This window comes from Oncorhynchus clarkii, chromosome 22 (genome assembly GCF_045791955.1).
Source record: "Oncorhynchus clarkii lewisi isolate Uvic-CL-2024 chromosome 22, UVic_Ocla_1.0, whole genome shotgun sequence".
Lineage (NCBI taxonomy): Eukaryota > Metazoa > Chordata > Actinopteri > Salmoniformes > Salmonidae > Oncorhynchus > Oncorhynchus clarkii.
The window spans coordinates 11,291,771-11,309,825 of NC_092168.1; the positions used below are offsets into that span (position 1 = coordinate 11,291,771).

The following is an 18,055-nucleotide window of genomic DNA, read 5'->3' on the forward strand; positions in this document are numbered from 1 at the left end:
TGAACAGAACACTGGCTTTTATATAGCTTCAGAAGGAACAGGTAATTGGAGACAGCTGTGTCTTGACGAGGGGGCGGGGTCAGCTCTCCAATTAGCCCTGGAGTCGACCAATCAGCTGCTTGAGGGATTTCAGGAAGCCATTTCCTGAAATAAAACACATGCAAATACACAAACTACAACACATAAACTGGGGAACGTAACACCACCCATAGCACACGCTCCAGCAGGTGTATTTCACTGGTCATCCCCAAAGCCAACACTTCCTTTGGCTGCCTTTCCTTCCAGTTCTTTGCTGCCAATGACTGGAACGAATTGCAAAAATCACTAAAGCTGGAGACTTATATCTCCCTCTCTAACTTTAAGCATCAGCTGTCAGAGCAGCTTACCGATCCCTGTACCTGTACACAGCCAATCTGTAAATAGCACACCAAACTACCTCATCCCCATGTTGTTTTTCTTTCTTCTTGCACCCCAGTATCTTTACTTGCACATCATCATCTGCACATCTATCACTCCAGTGTTAATGCTAAATTGTCATTATTTCACCTCTATGGCCTTTTTATTGCCTTGCCTCCCTATTCTTCTACATTTGCACACACTGGCCATAGACTTTTCTATTGTGTTGACTGTACATTTGTTTATGTGTAACTCTGTATGACGAACTAGCTGAGGTATCCTCGGTAGACTCAGCAACAGATGCTTGACCGGCCAACCAATTCTTGTGAAACTGAAGTGCTGGCTGAGGCATCCTTGGTTGCTCCTGCAGTGGCATCCGGACCCGACCTTACCTACCAACACAGAAAACCCTCCCTGATGCTCCCCTTAGGTGAGGCGTTATATGTAACGTGTACGCTGAGAGTTAGGAAGCAAGTAAAGGGAGTGAATAATTTCATAAATAAACAAACACGGTCAAAACAAGAAACACGAGCAAAGTACAGACATGAAACAACGGAACAGAAACGCATGGGGAAGGAACTAAAGAGAGTGACAGATAGAGGGAAGGTAATCAAGAAGGTGATGAACTCCAGGTTAGTCTGATGAGGCGATGGTGACAGGTGTGCGTATTAATGAGCAGCCTGGTGACCTAGAACGCCAGAGAAGGAGTATACATGACAATTGTGACTAGTTAAGCACATTTTTACTCCTGAAAATATTTAGACTTACCATAACAAAGGGGTTGAAAACTTGGCTCAAGACATTTCAGCTTTTTATTTCAAATGAATTTGTAAGAATTTCGACAAAAATTATTCCACTTTGACATTATGGGGTATTGTGACCAGTGACCAACAAATCTCAATTTAATCGATTTTAAATTCAGTCTAACACAAAATGTGGAACAGGCATTCAAAACCTTTTACGGTTGTTTTAACGCACTGGTATAATTTTGACAGTTATGTGGTACATTCTCACAACTCTCAGTACAAAACAGACTAAAAAGGCAGTTGTTTCAACTCTAAGCACATTTTAAATTGACTAAGTACAACATACTCATGCAATACATGTTCATATCAAGTAATTGCTTTCACAATACAATGCTCACAATACTTTTAATATGATTCTCTTCTCATTTGTTAAAATACAATTTACTATTACTTAATCCGACTGCTCTTAATTGATAATCACTTAAACGTTTGGTAAACCGATAGATTTTACATGTAAACTGGTTTGTCTACTAGTTTTGTGAACTACATAATGAAAATCTATGTCTGTAAAGTAGAAACAAAAAGTATAATATTAAGTGCGTTTTGAAAGTATTCAAACCCATTGAATTTTGTTACATTTTGTTACAATTTTGTTACATTAAAATTGCTTATTTTCCTCAATCTACACACAATACCCGATAATGACAAAGCAAAAACAGTTTTTTGCTAATTCATATAAAAATATTCTTAAATATCACACTTAGATAAGTATTCAGACCCTTTACTCAGTACTTTGTTGAAGCACCTTTGGCAGCGATTACAACCTTGAGTCTTCTTGAGTATGATGCTACAAGCTAGGCACACCTATATTTTGTGAGATTCTCCCATTGTTCTTTACAGATCCTCTCAACCACCCTCACCCCAGTCGGAGGGCCTTAGCAATCTGGAGCAGGTTTTCATCAAGGATCTCTGTACTCCGTTCATCTTTCCCTCGATCCTGACTAGTCACCCAGTCCCTGCCTCTGAAAAACATCCCCACAGCATGCTGCTGCCACCACCATGCTTCACTGTAGGGATGGTGCCAGGTTTCCTCCAGACGTGACACTTGGCATTCAGGCCATAGAGTTCAATCTTGGGTTCATCAGACCAGATAATCTTGTTTCTCATGGTCTGAGAGTCCTTTAGGTGCCTTGTGCCAAACGCCAAGTGGGCGGTCATGTGCCTTTTACTGAGGAGTGGATTCCGTCTGGCCACTATACCATAAAAGCCTGATTGGTGGAGTGTTGCAGAGATGGTTGGCCTTCTGGAAGGTTCTCCATTCTCCACAGAGAAAGTCTGGAGCTCTGACAGAGTGATTATTAGGTTCTTGGTCACCTCCCTGAATAGTGCCCTTCTCCTCAGATTGCTCAATTTGGCCGGGAGGCCAGTTCTAGAAAGAGACTCGATGGGTCTAAACTTCTTCCATTGAAGAATGATGGAGGTCACTGTGTTCTTGGGGACCTTAGATGTTGCAGACATTTTTTGGTACCCTTCCCCAGATCTGTGCCTCAACACAATCCTGTCTCGGCACCTCTACGGACAATTCCTTCAACATCATGGCTTAGTTTTTGCTCTGACATGCACTGTCAACTGTGGGACCTCTTGTCTGTAGCCATTAAGTGCTTTGAAAGGCTGCTAAATGCTCACATCAACACCATTATCCCAGAAACCCTAGACCCACTCCAATTTGCATACCGCCCAAACAGATCCACGGATGATGTAATCTCTATTGCACTCCACACTGCTCTTTCCTACATGGACAAAATTAACACTTATGTGAGAATGCTATTCATTGACTACAGCTCAGCGTTCAACACCATAGTACCCTCAAAGCTCATCACTAAGCTAAGGATCCTGGGACTAAACGCCTCCCTCTGCAACTGGATCCTGTACTTCCTGATAGGCCGCCCCCAGGTGGTGAGGGTAGGTAGCAACACATCTGCCACGCTGATCCGCCACACTGGAGCCCCCCAGGGGTGCGTGCTCAGTCCCCTCCTGTGCTCCCTGTTCACCCACGACTGCATGGCCAGGCACGACTCCAACACCATCATTATGTTTGCAGTGGTAGGCCTGATCACCGACAACGGCGAGACAGCCTATAGGGAGGAGATCAGAGGCCTGGCTGGATGGTGCCAGAATAACAACTGATCCCTCAACGTAACCAAGACTAAGGAGATGATTGTGGACTACAGAAAACGGAGGACTGAGTAAGCCCCCATTCTCATTGACGGGGCTGTAGTGGAGCAGGTTGAGAGCTTCAAGTTCCTTGGTGTCCACATCACCAACAGACTAGAATGGTCCAAACACACCAAGACAGTTGTGAAGATGGCACAACAAACCTATTCCCCCTCAGGTAACTAAAAAGATTTGGCATGGGTCCTGAAATCCTCAAAAGGTTCTACAGCTGCAACATCAAGAACATTGTGACCGGTTGCATCACGGCCTGGTACGGCAATTGCTCAGCCTCCGACAACAAGGCACTACAGAGGGTAGTGCGTACGGCCCAGTACATCACTGGGGCTAAGCTGCCTGCCATCCAGGACCTCTATACCAGGCGGTGTCAGAGGAAGGCCATAAAAATTGTCAAAGACCCCAGCCATAGACTGTTCTCTCTACTACTGCATGGCAAGCAGTACCGAAGTGCCAAGTCTAGGACAAAAAGGCTTATCAACAGTTTTTTACCCCCAAGTTATAAGACTCATGAACAGGTAATCAACCACCCCCAACCCCTCTTCTACGCTTCTGCTACTCTTTGTTTATCATACATGCACAGTCACTTTAACTATACATTCATGTACATACTACCTCAGTTGGCCCCACCAACCAGTGCTCCCACACATTGGCTAACCAGGCTATTTGCATTGTGTCGCGCCACCCACCAACCCCTCTTTACGATACTGCTACTCTCTGTTCATCTTATAGGCATTGTCACTTTAACCATATCTACATGTACACACTACCTCAATCAGTCTGACTCACCGGTGTCTCTATGTAGCCTCGCTACTGTATATAGCCTCACTACTGTATATAGCCTCGCTACTGTAAATAGCCTCTCTACTGTCTATAGCCTCGCTACTGTTTTTCACTGTCTTTTTCCTGTTGTATTTATTTATTTACTTACCTATTGTTCACCTAATACCTTTTTTTGCACTATTGGTTAGAGCCTGTCAGTAAGCATTTCACTGTTGTATTCCGCGCACGTGACAAATAAACTTTAATTTGATTTATATAGACAGATGTGTGCCTTTCCAAATCATGTCCAATCAATTGAATTTACCACAGGTGGACTCCAATCAAGTTGTAGGAACATCTCAAGGATACTCCATGGAAACAGAATACACCTGAGCTCAATTTTGAGTCTTACAGCAAAGGGTCTGTTTTACATTTTTAATAGATTTGCAAAAAATTCTCAAAACCTGTTTTCACGTTGTCCTTATGGGGTATTGTGTGTAGACTGATGAGGGGAACAAAAATATTTTATCCATTTTAGAATAAGGCTGTAACGTAACAAAATGTGTAAAAAGGAAGGGGTCTGAATGCTTTCCAAATGCACTGTAAACTCAAATGTACTAAGATGATGATAATGACTATTATGATTTGACTTCACAGTAAGTTTTACACTGCTTTACTAAAGTGTATTTTATTGCTTTGGTACTGGTATTCAAAACCTTTCATTGTGTATTTATTTTGTTTTTAGACATCTTTCATCACAACCATTGATCCAAAATATAAGTTTACTCTGAAATATGACACATTGGTTTAATCACCAAAACATGTTCAAACATATTTAAATATTTTCAATGTAGTTATTTTAACAACCAGTTAATCCAATAGCAAAACATTTAAGATACATGTTTGAAATTTGCCCTTTGAATGTAGTATGCTACAGTACTGTAAATTACAGTACATTACATTATTTTCACATTAGGCAATACAATTGCATTACCCTCTAAAAATCCCATGTGTAATCAAAGGTCATCTTTCACAGTGTAGTCAAATGAAAGACATTGAAGAGACAATGTTTAGCAGGCACTAGTTTGCATCAAGCAAGTCTTGAGCATTTGGCCATAGATTGCAGTAAATATCCATTTTTCATGTACCTGGTGAAAAACCTTTTGGCATGGCGAATCCAAGCCTGACATACAGTAAGACTGGATTGAAATCAGAAAGCAGGGTGGTACGCTCATGGGGATAGCAATCTTACATGTCCCAACTGTATTGTAATTATTTATTGTATTTGAAAGTATTGTAATACACTTTATGTATTGTAGTGGTCCTGTACATGGATCAGATCATAAGAGCATGGCACTAGCAATACCAGAGTTGTAGGTTCGACTCCCACTGGGGTCATGTACATAAAATGTGTTCGCTGTATTGACCAATACAATTTTAGTAAAGCAGACCACCCCCCCCCCCCCCATCAACGAGACCCCAACAACTTAATTTTTTGCATACATGCTTACTGTATAGGGAAGGGGTATGTATTCAACTGCGAGGTATTGGGCCTGCTGGTTTTCTATTCTACCTGGTAATGTATTGCACATACCTGGTGTCCCAGGTCTAACTCAGTCCCTGATTAGAGGGGGACAATGGAAAAAAAGATGTGGTTGAGTTTGAAGGGTGTTGGGGATTCATTTATTTATTGTTTTGGACTTCCTGAATCATTTGCATATTGGTATTGTATGATATTGTATTACTGCACTGTAGGAGCTAGAAACAGAAACATTTAGCTGCACCTGCTGTAATATCTGCTAATCTGTGTACACAACTGATTTGATTTGTTACATACAGTACGTCTCTGATCATGTCAATATCAGATAAATGTTTTATTTACTGTAAACTAAAATCATAATAGTCATCATCATCGCTGTACATTCGGGTATGTACAGTGCCAGTCAACAGTTTGGACACACTGTCACATCAGCCTTTGCTTTGGCTCCCCCTCCTGTCCAGCTCAGGCGTTCAGCGTCGCCTGCCTTCTAGCTGCTGCCGAACCTGTAGCCGGCAAACGCCCTTCACTCATCAACCCCAGACTTGTCTGGTCATCATTACACACACCTGGTTCCAGTCCCTACTCTATCACTGTATATATATTCCCTCTGTCATTTGTCTTTGTCGGTCATTGTAGATGCTGCTTGTTTTCCTGAGAGGAAACTCTCCTACTATTTCCTGAGTACTTTATTATTTTGCATTTTGGGTTTCGTCCCGCTTTTATGTATGGCGCTTTAATAAATTCAGTAGTTCTAAACCTGCGACTGTCTCCTGCCTACTCTTCTCTACACTTGTGACACATGTAACGGATGTGAAACGGCTAGCTTAGTTAGCGGTGCGCGCTAAATAGCGTTTCAATCAGTGACGTCACTTGCTCTGAGACCTTGAAGTAGTTGTTCCCCTTGCTCTGCAAGGGCCGTGGCTTTTGTGGAGCGATGGGGAACGATGCTTCGTGGGTGACTGTTGTTGATGTGTGCAGAGGGTCCCTGGTTCGCGCCCGGGTATGGGCGAGGGGACGGTATAAAGTTATACTGTTACACACACACCTACTCATTCAAGGGTTTTTCATTTATTTTTACTATTTTCTACATTGTAGAATAATAGTGAAGACAACAAAACCATGAAATAACACATATGGAATCATGAAGTAACCAAAAAAGTGTTAAAAAAAGAGAAATATATTTGAGATTCTCTGAAGTAGCCACCCTTTTACTTGATGACAGCTTTGCACACTCTTGGCATTCTCTCAACCAGCTTCATGAGGTAGTCGCCTGGAATGCATTTCATTCCACTTGTCAAAAGTTAATTTGTGGAAATTCTTTCCTTCTTAATGCATTTGAACCAATCAGTTGTGTTGTGACAACGTAGGGTTGGTTTACAGAAGATAGCCCTATTTGGTAAAAGACAAAGTCCCTATTGTGGCAAGAACAGCTCAAATAAGCAAAGAGAAATGACAGTCCATCATTACTTTAAGACATGAAGGTCAGTCAATATGGACAATTTCAAGAACTTTGAAAGTTTCTTCAAGTGCAGTTGCAAAAACCATCAAGCGCTATGATGAAACTGGCTGTCATGAGGACTGCCATAGGCAAGGAAGACCCAGTGTTACTTCTGCTGCAGAGGATAAGTTCATTAGTGTTACCAGCCCCAGAAAATGCAGATCAAATAAATGCTTCACAGAGTTCAAGTAACAGACACATCTCAACATCAACTGTTCAGAGGAGGCTGCGTGAATCAGTAGTCGAATTGGTTGAATTGCTGCAAAGAAACCACTACTAAAGGACAACAATAAGAAGAGACTTGCTTGGGCCAAGAAACACGAGCAATGGAGCAATTACATGAACATGTAATTGGATAATGAAAACCAGGTGTGTAGAAAATAAAGACAAAACCATTGGAGAATGAAAGATGGATCAGCGATGGCTAGATGATCGGTGACGTCAACCGCCGAACGCCGCCCGTACAAGGAGAGGGACCGACCACGGCGGAAGTCGTGACACATACATACATTTCATTATGTAGTTCTCAAAATCTGCAGTAGACAAAAGTTTACATGTAAAATCTATAGGTTTACCAAACGGTTAAGTGATTAACAATTAAGAGCAGTCGGGTTAAGTAATAGTCAAATGTATTTTAACAAATGAGAAGACAATCATATCAAAAGGAATTTGAGCATTGCGTTGTGAAAGGCAATTCCTTCATATGAACATGTATCGCAATGTGAAACATGTATTTCTAGATGAAACACTAAGTTTGGTGAAAAGGTGACAGTATGATTTTGTGTGTTGTACTTAGTCAATTGAAAATGTGCTTAGAGTTTTGAAACAACTGCCTTTTTGAGTATCTGTTTTGTGTGAAAATGTAGCACATACTTGTGAAAATTGCACCAAGGCTAAAAAAAAATGTAATCAAACTGAAATACCTGAATTCATCAATCCATGTGTTGCATAGTTCAACAAAATTATGCGCTTATTAAATACCATTTGCATTTCCTGTTACATATATGCATTGCAAACAGTAAGTAGGGAGGCCTACTATTGGTTATGAATTATATATTTTTTAACCAGTCTGTTTATTTTGTACAGTTCAAATGTTGTTGAGAAATTAGATGTCCCTCACTCTAAACATCAAATGATACATTTATACAGTACATTATGAATGAGCCACAGGGGGCGTATCGAGGGAGGGAAGTGACAAAACCTATAGAACAGCCCTGTGACATGACGAACAACATAAAACGATAAGGTTTGAAACATATAATAGGCTGAAAGAGGAAATGAGAGAGAGAGAGAGAGAGGAGCAATTGACAAGCATTCACATGACTTGTGTCGCCGAACGTGGATATTTCTGTGATAGCGCACCAGTCCAAAGACACAGGTAGGCTTTCACAAAGGATGACGTTTTATAAACTTTTTGATAGTCATTAACCAGAACGATTTGATCTAGCTCCGCTACAGAAATTAAGGTACGCAAAGTTTATGCTGCTGTAAAATGGGATTTACAAGACATCTCGTGTGGTAGGCTTACTTGACAGACAGTTACCAGTCGACAAGCGTCAGTAATTGATCGATCTATATTATTAATTACTCCGAATATATTGTGTTATTGGATAACGACAGACATAAACAGTTTAATAATACAAAATAATAATATATATATGCAGTATGATACGCATTTGAAACGCAACATGCGTCACATTTTTAGAATAGGTAGGCCTAGGCCCTAGAGTATGCTCTTTTTGAATAGTCTACTTTATCCGAAACTATTATGTTACTGTACCTGGACAAAAACTCTACAAGCACCGATCCTTCAATCATTTTCACAGAAGTGTAATTGATTTGGCTGTTTTAATTTTCTCTGGGCTGTCGGAATTGTTCCTCAGCATGAGTCAATGGAAACAAATTCAACAGCTCCAGATCAAATACCAGGAGCAGGTGGGCTACCTTTATGATGACAACTTCCCTATGGACATACGGCAGGTGCTCTCCAACTATATTGAGAGCCAGGACTGGTGAGTGTGTGTGTATGTGTGAGCGTGTGTGAGCGTGCGTGCATGCATTTGTTTGTGTGTGTGTGTGTGTGTGAGAGAGAGAGAGAGAGAGAGAGAGAGAGAGAGTGTCTGTCTGTCTGTATGCATGTCTGTGTGTATGTCTGTATGTGTGTTGGTGCCTGTGTTACTGTACAGTAATATATATAATAGATATCAAGTTCGGTTTCCAGTAAGCATGTTCAGGAACTAAAACACAGCATGTGGATACCATAATTGATAACACTTTACTTGAAGGGGCAATAAGGCATCCATAACACCTTTATGAGACCAGCCATGACACTTTAATGAGTGTTGGAAGTGTTTTACTGCATTAACACATCATGGTAATCCAGCTGTGACTGACTTGTAGCCTTTTCATGTATTGGGTCGTTCCATGAAATGAGTCACTTTGATATTTTTAGAAGAAATTGTGAATCAATATTGGATTTTAAAAGCCTGTTATATTAAATGAAGTACCCTTTAATATAGACCACATGGACAATTCAATGAATCTGATTTTTAATATGAAAAAAAAGTATTACGCATGTACTCTCTGTGACTTCTCTGAAGATTTTAACCCAGTTAACCACTAAATGTTTTCACCATCATTGTAAAGTCCTATTTATTTTGTTGCTTTGACGGAAGATTATTATTTATTACATGTGATTAGGGATTAATTTGAAGGTAAAAAACAAAAAGAGTTTTAATATGGTAAAACTATTCCTTTTAAAATATTTTTTTCAAATCATAGTGTTAAGGGAGGTGAGCTGGTTCTACTCTCTTTGGGCATTTGCTGGTGTTTTGTGGTGGAAAACTGAGTGTGTAGAGCTTAACATTACATACTGTAGATAGCTTCTTCTTTTTTTAAAGCTTACAGTCAAATGACCAAAGCATTCTCTAGTGGCGTCATGGGTAGAATGTTATCAATATTTTTCATAATTTCATAATTAATAAACATTTATTATTTTTAGTGCCGAAAAAGTGTAATATTGGGATGCAAACTCAAATACGTTTTAACTCTATGACATAGTAGTCTTCTTTTTTTAAAGCCAATTGCCAAGTGTGTGAGGTGTATACTTTTGTTTCAAAGTAGATTTGCCTAATACTACCAAGAAACAGTATGTGTGACCCTATTTACTGCAGTAATTCATTTCCCATCCCTGTTACACACAACAAGCTTCCATTTCCTCTGTCACAAGAGGATGTATTTTTTTTAGTTTAACTAAGCAAGTCAGTTCAGAACAAATTCTTATTTTCAATGATGGCCTAGTGGGTTAACTGTGTTGTTCAGGGGAAGAACAACAGATTTGTACCTTGCCAGCTCAGGGATTTGATCTTGCAACCTTTCGGTCACTAGTCCAACGCACTAACCACTAGGCTACGCTGCCACCCCGTATGGTTGATTTAAGATGAAATCGTCAACCCTGTTACGGTCAACCCTATTACTTTATTTGGCACTTACAGGCACTTAGTAGTCTTTTTTTTTTTTTTTGATGGGATAAAATAACAAAAAACATGTAGATGTACTCATGTACTCATTACAGAATGTACAAATTAGGTGAAATAAAATGTTTTTTTCCCCCACCAAGTTACACTACCCAAACGGGACTCATTGCGTGGAACCACCCTATTGCGCTTGTACAAAACAGCTAAATAAATAATTTGATGATATGACATGCTGAAAAAGGAGAATGAGTGATTTCCCCCTTTTCCCTTGTCGATTATAACATGATGTGTACAGTATGTTCTACATGCTCTTATTAATAACTTTTTATTATTGAGCACTGAAAACTGTTAAATTAGATACAAAGCTAAGACAACATGTTTGTGTTTTCTTCACAGGGATACTGCCGCAAACCATGAGTCCATGGCGACAGTTCTCCTCAGCAATCTCCTGTCTCAGCTGGACAGGCAGTGTTCTCAGGAACAGAACTTCCTACAAAGACACAACTTGAAGTTCATCTACCAGCAGTTACAGGTGCCACAATAACCTCCCTTACAATATCATACACCTAACCTGGTTACAACCAGACTGAACTCTGCGCTAAATCCATTTGCCAGGCAACCATATACCCTGCAGATCCAACATTGATAACATTAAACAGTCTCTCCTTGTCATTGATGCATTTAAGCATTGAGGGGATTTAGTACAACCAACCAACAACTTCCCGTAAATAGGGAGTTGCACTGTGTAGTATGTTATGACAGTATGTATGTGTGTGTGTGTGTATGTGTTCAGTGTGGAAAAGGAAGTGAAAGACGAGAACTGTTCATTTGTGGGTTTTTGTCACCTTTAGGGATTGGCTTATGGTTTAGTGGCATTCCTCAAACTGAGCTTCCTTTCACTTGTGATGTTGTATGTGTGTTGTATGTCATTTTTGTTCCAGACAATTGCACCTCTTACCCTATTCAGGGGAATCCAAATTATATTATGCTCTCTGAGGTCTCAGGACATTGACTGGCAGTATATTTCTTAGAATCTCTGAGAATTGTACCTTAAAACACTGTGACGGGAACAGGAAATAGCTGTTTGAGGCTGATGGCTGAGGCCGGTGAGGACATATTTCTGTATAACACAACTGATGTAGGAAAGACACATACCTCATCAGAACCTTGTGGTTTCCAGAACTTCCATTTTGTCTGTGTGTGTATTTGACTGTTTGTTTGTGTGTACAGATGGTGTGATGTTTCTCAGAGGAAGTAGTAGCTCAAGCACAAGAGGACACAAGAGGTTTGGTTTGGTGTCGCGCTTGGAGAGGTGCATTTTGTTATTGTTTAGCTGTGCTGTCTATTACGCACAGATGACAGATGGAAAGTGTCTCTTTCCATGCAATCATTTGTGCTGAGTCTACCTTGAAGGTACACAAGCATTATTTAGGATCCATTCTTTTGAACTCCTAAAGTCCACTGGTTCATACCTGAATTGCATTTTGTTGTGAGGGATCTGACCCTAACCTTGTATAAAATAAATATGTCACTGAGTGAAGAAAACGGTCAACCCACTATGCATATACATTAGGACTTTTAGTACTGGAAATAAATATTGCAGTTCTTATGTCTCATCTGAAGCTAGGAAAGGCTGAGTGGTTGGCTCTAAGGGGATTTCTCAGTCTGAGGGAGGATCTGAATAAAGTGGGCCGAATGAAGGCTGCTGAACGGACACTGTTTGTTTGTGATGTCGTCGTCATTGTGATGATGGTAAAGGGTATTGCGTAGGTTTTCAAGATTGAATCCCCTTTCTGTCTTTCGTTGCACACTCAAATCAGTAGTCACAGACAATGACTGAAAGACAAATCAGGTTTCACATGTTCACATCAGAACTTTCCCTTGTGTCACAGAGGCCTAGACAGAATCTGTGGAATTTTGTCAAAAACAGACAAAGATGTCAAGATGCACATGGTGTTTGAGACATGTTTTTCACAGAACTGGGTTCATATCCCAGAGACAGACAAAACGCAAACTAAAAGGACAAATTATGGGCCATCCATGGTTGTATTCCTTAGGGATCATCGTAGCAAACAAGTACTTCTTATTGGGGTTCAGGTAGTACCACCCCGTTTCATTCTGTTTTCTTCATTTTTCTGGCCTAATTAGCATGTCCCATGTCTGTAGGCCTTTTTACACTAAATGTCTCCTTGTTTAGACGGTCATAGTACATTACTTTTGGTTTTGTTTTCATATTGAGTCTGTACCTGGTTCAGTCGCATTCTTTCCTATGGAATGATTTATCTTGTTTCTTCACACACATTATGGCATACTTTATGTGTGGTGTGTCGGTGGAGAGAAGGTACCGTGTCTGAAAAACACCTTTCAATACTTCCTTATTAGCCAATTTTACACTATACATTATAAGGAGAAAGTAGAGCAAACCTAAACCTCCCTGTTTTACTCACACTCTTTTGTATTTCCGAGGAAGAATCTCAGTTGAGAGAGCAAGCTTTCAAAGAGCACTTAGAAACTCACACAATTCAGGAGACAGACACTCATACAGACAAGTCAGTTGAAATGTTGTTGTTTTTTTAACTATATTTTGTAAGTATTTTCTGCTTTAATTGACAGAGATACCCATGAAATGAAGAGGGAGATAGATTGTGGGCATAATGTTAAGAAGTGCGCTGGTGCCAGGATTCGATCCCATGCAGGCAGGGGACTGCGTATGTCAAAAGGTGTAGACAGCAGTATAATATTGTGGCGATTTCGGGGGGGGGGGGGGGGGGGGACTACCAGGACTCGAACTCAGATCCTGCAACTGTCAACCTAACACATGAACAATTTCACAGAGAGATTCGAATGGCTTGACAAGGTCTCTAGGTGTTTGACATCTCCATGCCTTCCTGTACATGTATACATGTGTCTGTGGGTTCATATGTCCATGATCTTTTTCAGACTAAATGCAAAGCCAACCCTCTGCTGATGGCCGGGGTCATTTCCACTTGCCTCAGAGAGGAGCGTCGTATCATCTCCACAGCCAGCATTCAGGAACAGGTGAGTCTCTTTGACTCTTTGACGTCACCAGGAAAGTCCCTTGTGTTTCCCACATATCCTTTTTATATCTTCTTCCTCGAAACACCTGGAAAGACAGAGGCAGTAAAAGGAAGAGTAAAGACTAATTGCAATAGGACGGTATCTGTGTGTGTGTGGGGGGGGGGGTGTCTGCATATGTGTGTGTGGTTTACTTCACCTCATCATCATCTTGATAGGGCCCATTGGAGAAGTCAATGCAGAATTCGGTGGCCTTCGAGAGACAGAAGAACATGGACAACAGGGTGGCTGTGATCAGGAGTAGTGTGCAGATGATGGACCAGGCAGTGAAATACCTAGAAGACATGCAAGACGACTTTGACTTCCGCTATAAAACTCTCCAGTCTCGAGGTCAGCCATTCACCCAATCCATACCCTTATGGACTCCACTAAGATCTGATGTGATTTTACAGCTGTCGTATAATATTGGATAGCTGTAAGTAAAATGGCAATATCTGCACCTGCCTGATGTGGTGAAATTATTGACTAACTATGGGCAACACTTGACTTACACCGCATAGTTTTTAAACCCAGAGGCCCAATATCGCAATACTTCCAGGAACGCTTGCGAAGCAGACTAGGCCGGGGTATTTATTTACCTTTATTTAACTAGGCAAGACAGTTAACAGCAAATTCTTATTTTACAGTGACGGCCTACTCCGGGCAAACCCTCCCCTAATCTGAAAAAACCCTGTCCCAATTGTGCGCCGCCCTATGGGACTCCCGATCACGGCCGTTTGTGATACAGCCCGGGATCGAACCAGGGTCTGTAGTGACACCTCGAGCACTGAGATGCAGTGCCTTAGACCGCTGCCCCAATCGGGTATGGGGTTTAGCAAGTCAATAGAAGTGAAAAAAAGTGTAAAATATAAATGCAAAACCTAGATTTGCGCCAATGTCTTAATTAGCTGAAACCTGGTTAAGGTGACAAACTGACACGTTTTCATTTTCATCAAAAACAACTTCATATCAAAGGAATGCCTTTGATTAGACGGCCTGCACATCCGCAGTTCGGCTCGAGACAACCGTTAGACCCGATGACGTTTCTGTGCATCAGCTTAGCTAGCCAACATTACCATGACATCAACTACAAGCGTGATCGAGGGATTTTATTGGAGAGGCAGTTTCTGGATATCTTAGTTTTTAGTATCTTTGCTTAAACCCAGCAGGTATAATTGTTACTGTAATTTCATTATTTCCAATATGTTTTCATTAATTGAATTCACTTAGTCTATTTTATGAGAATTTGTAAGATGGATAATAATATTTATTCTCGGAGCGCGCTCCCATTTAACCACGAACAACAGTTTATATACAAAATATGACGTCATGGGTGAATGAATCTCCTCCTCTCGACCAAGACAGAGCAAGTTTAAAAGTTCATTCCGACCCACTAGCACACACACAGGACACACAACATAACTGAATTAACTCTTGATCCCTCACCATTATCGATCACCACTTAGCTGACAGTTCTAGTTAACAGAAAACCTAGGAATGCACTCACTGCCTTATCTAAAACACCCCAGAGCTAAGTTTCGTCGGTTCAACCATAGGTTAAAGACCTGCTTACTTAATAAAAAAACACTCCTAATCTCCTCCAACCTGGCTGGAATGGTATTTATTTAAATGTTTTTTTTGTTTTTCTGTTTTTTTTTGTGTGAATTTTACCCCTTTTTTTTTTGGTATCCAATTGTTGTAGTAGCTACTATCTCAACTCCCGTACGGGCTCGGGAGAGAGGCTGAATGTCATGCGTCCTCCGATACACAACCCAACGTACTGCTTCTTAACACAGCGCGCATCCAACCCGGAAGCCAGCCGCACCAATGTGTCGGAGGCTACACCGTGCACCTGGCAACCTTGGCTAGCGCGCACTGCACCCGGCCCGCCACAGGAGTCACTGGTGCGCAATGAGACAAGGAGATCCCTACCGACCAATCCCTCCTTAACCCGGACGACGCTAGGCCAATTGTGCGTCGCCCCACGGACCTCCCGATCGCAGCCGGTTAGAGCCTGGGCGCGAACCCAGGGACTCTGATGGCACAGCTGGCGCTGCAGTACAGCGCCCTTAACCACTGCGCCACCCGGGAGGCCCTATTTAAATGTAAATACCCACAATCCCTCACTTATGAACTCATATTGTTAATCAGATATAATAAAACAGAGTATAAGTTTACTTAGTTAGAGTTCTATTTAAAATGGGGATATTGTTTAGTCATTTATTCATAAAATTCATAACAATAATGCAATATGATGTCGTTATAATGCATTGTAAGACTTGTCATAAGCATGTTTGACCCCCTTTTAATGTATATTCTTATCATCTCATTATGATCCTGCCTGACTGAATGACAACCATAGGTTTTAAAGGGGCAATAAAAAAAACATGTTTTATTTCACCAAATTGTAACATTCTGTCATGATGAGCAAATGTTCAAGTTAAAGGTCCAATTCAGCCATTTTTATCTTAATATCAAATCATTTCTGGGTAATAGTGATTGTGTTCAATTAAAATGGTCAAAAAAGCAAAAAAATCCTTCTTGAGCAATTTCTCAAGAAGGAATTTTGCTAGGACCTTTTGGGAGTGGTCTGAGTGGGGAGGGGAAAACTGAAAACTAGCTTTTATTGGCAGAGAGGTTTGGAATGCTCTTTCTTGTTGGTATATTAACCAATTTACCGACTGGTGATGTCACCAGGCAGGCCAAAACTCCATCCCACCAAAACGGGCTGAAATTTCAGGCGGTCTTTTCAAACAGCTCAAACAATCATCATTTTCACAACACAGTATTATTCCAACCTCATAGTGTGGAAATACATTTAAAACACAGGAAAATCTAGTTTTTGATTGCACTGGACTTTTAATTAAAAACATGTTTTCCCATTTTAAGAGGTTAAATACAAAAATTACAATAGTAATTGACCATAACAGGGTTGACGATTTAATCTTAAATCAGCCAAAATGTTTTATTGTTTCTTTATTTGACTAGGCAAGTCATTTAAGAACAAGTTCTTATTTTCATTGACAGCACTGCCTTGTTCAGGGTAGAATGACAGATTTGTACCTAGGCAGCTAGGGGATTCGAACCTGCAACCTTTCGGTTACTAGCACAATGCTGTAACCACTAGGCTACCCTGCCGCCCGGTGTGATAATGGGGACGGAAGCTTGATGTGTGCCACAGGGAGAGGCAGCTCATAGAAGCTTCACAATAATTGTTTTTATTGTTAAAATATTTCTAGCCTGTCTATCTATGAGGGTTGATGTGTTATGCTTTTTCCACCACAAAACACAAGAAAATGGCCAAAAAGAGTTGAACCAGCTCACCTGCTTTTACGCTATGATTTGAATATCAGATATCCAGTCTTTCTTTTGAGAAAAACATTTTACAAGGAATAGTTTCACCATATTAAAACTAGAGTTTAGTTCACAAAACAGGGTTGACCTTAAAATCAGGGACAGGTGTGTTTTTAAATGAATCACTAATCACATTAAATAAATACAAATCGCCAGAAATGACTTTGTCGAAGCAACAAAATAACTAAGACTTTACAATAATGGTGAAAACTTTTGGGATTAAAGGGGTTCAAATCTTCTGAGAAGTCACAGAAAGTGGACTTATTTAGCAAGTCTATATTCAAATAAAATGTTATTTATTTTTATTGAATTTATTGAATTGTCCATGTGGTCTATTAAAGGGCACCACATTTAATATAACATGCTTTTAAAATCCAATAAGGGTGTACAATTTCTACTTACAGTTTCAAAGTGATGCAAAAGGGACTCATTTCGTGGAACGACCCATGTACCAATCCCAGGTTGCGCCAATAAAGTGGTGCAAAGAAGTGCCACACTTTTATTCAATGTAACTTACATCAATAGTACATGGGTTCCCACTGTGTTTTATCCTCTGTCACGCTGGATGTATTTTTGTCCCTTAGATCCAGTGGACAGGAACACAGCGGCGATGAAACAGGAAGTGACCCGACTGCAGGAGATGCTCAACAACCTGGACTTTAAGAGGAAGGTGTGGGAACACTACATAGATTAGATAAACCAGCAATCAGCTATGGTTGTTACTATAGGCCTAAGCTTTGTGTTTAGCATGTAAACAGTTGAACATCAGCGATGCCTTACCTTTGAGTAATATGCATTTATTTGAATTGGGGCCACCGTTTCTGTCATGCAGTTGCTGTCTTACACACTTTTAGTCTATACAATTCTATATGAATATTTACTATATAGATACAATGGTTAAAAAGAAAACATTTTGTTGGGCTGCAAAGTGTGGAGAGCACTGTTGCATCCAGCACGATATTGCTAGTTAGATTTTCGT

General features: G+C 40.5%; 1 protein-coding gene across 2 annotated transcripts in view; it reads left to right on the plus strand.

The window, feature by feature from the left end:
* The first annotated feature begins 8,461 nt into the window (after positions 1–8,461).
* LOC139380382 (signal transducer and activator of transcription 4) overlaps positions 8,462–18,055 on the plus strand; it is a 28,066-nt gene continuing 18,472 nt past the window's right edge. The window contains exons 1-6 of one of the 2 annotated variants that reach the window (XM_071123014.1): positions 8,462–8,549; positions 9,055–9,183; positions 11,044–11,179; positions 13,588–13,686; positions 13,902–14,073; positions 17,661–17,746. In XM_071123014.1, the coding sequence (XP_070979115.1) occupies positions 8,491–8,549; positions 9,055–9,183; positions 11,044–11,179; positions 13,588–13,686; positions 13,902–14,073; positions 17,661–17,746 (681 nt within the window). In that variant the 5' untranslated portion in view covers positions 8,462–8,490. The remainder of the gene's footprint in view (positions 8,550–9,054; positions 9,184–11,043; positions 11,180–13,587; positions 13,687–13,901; positions 14,074–17,660; positions 17,747–18,055) is intronic. The other variant, XM_071123015.1, reaches the window with a different exon arrangement.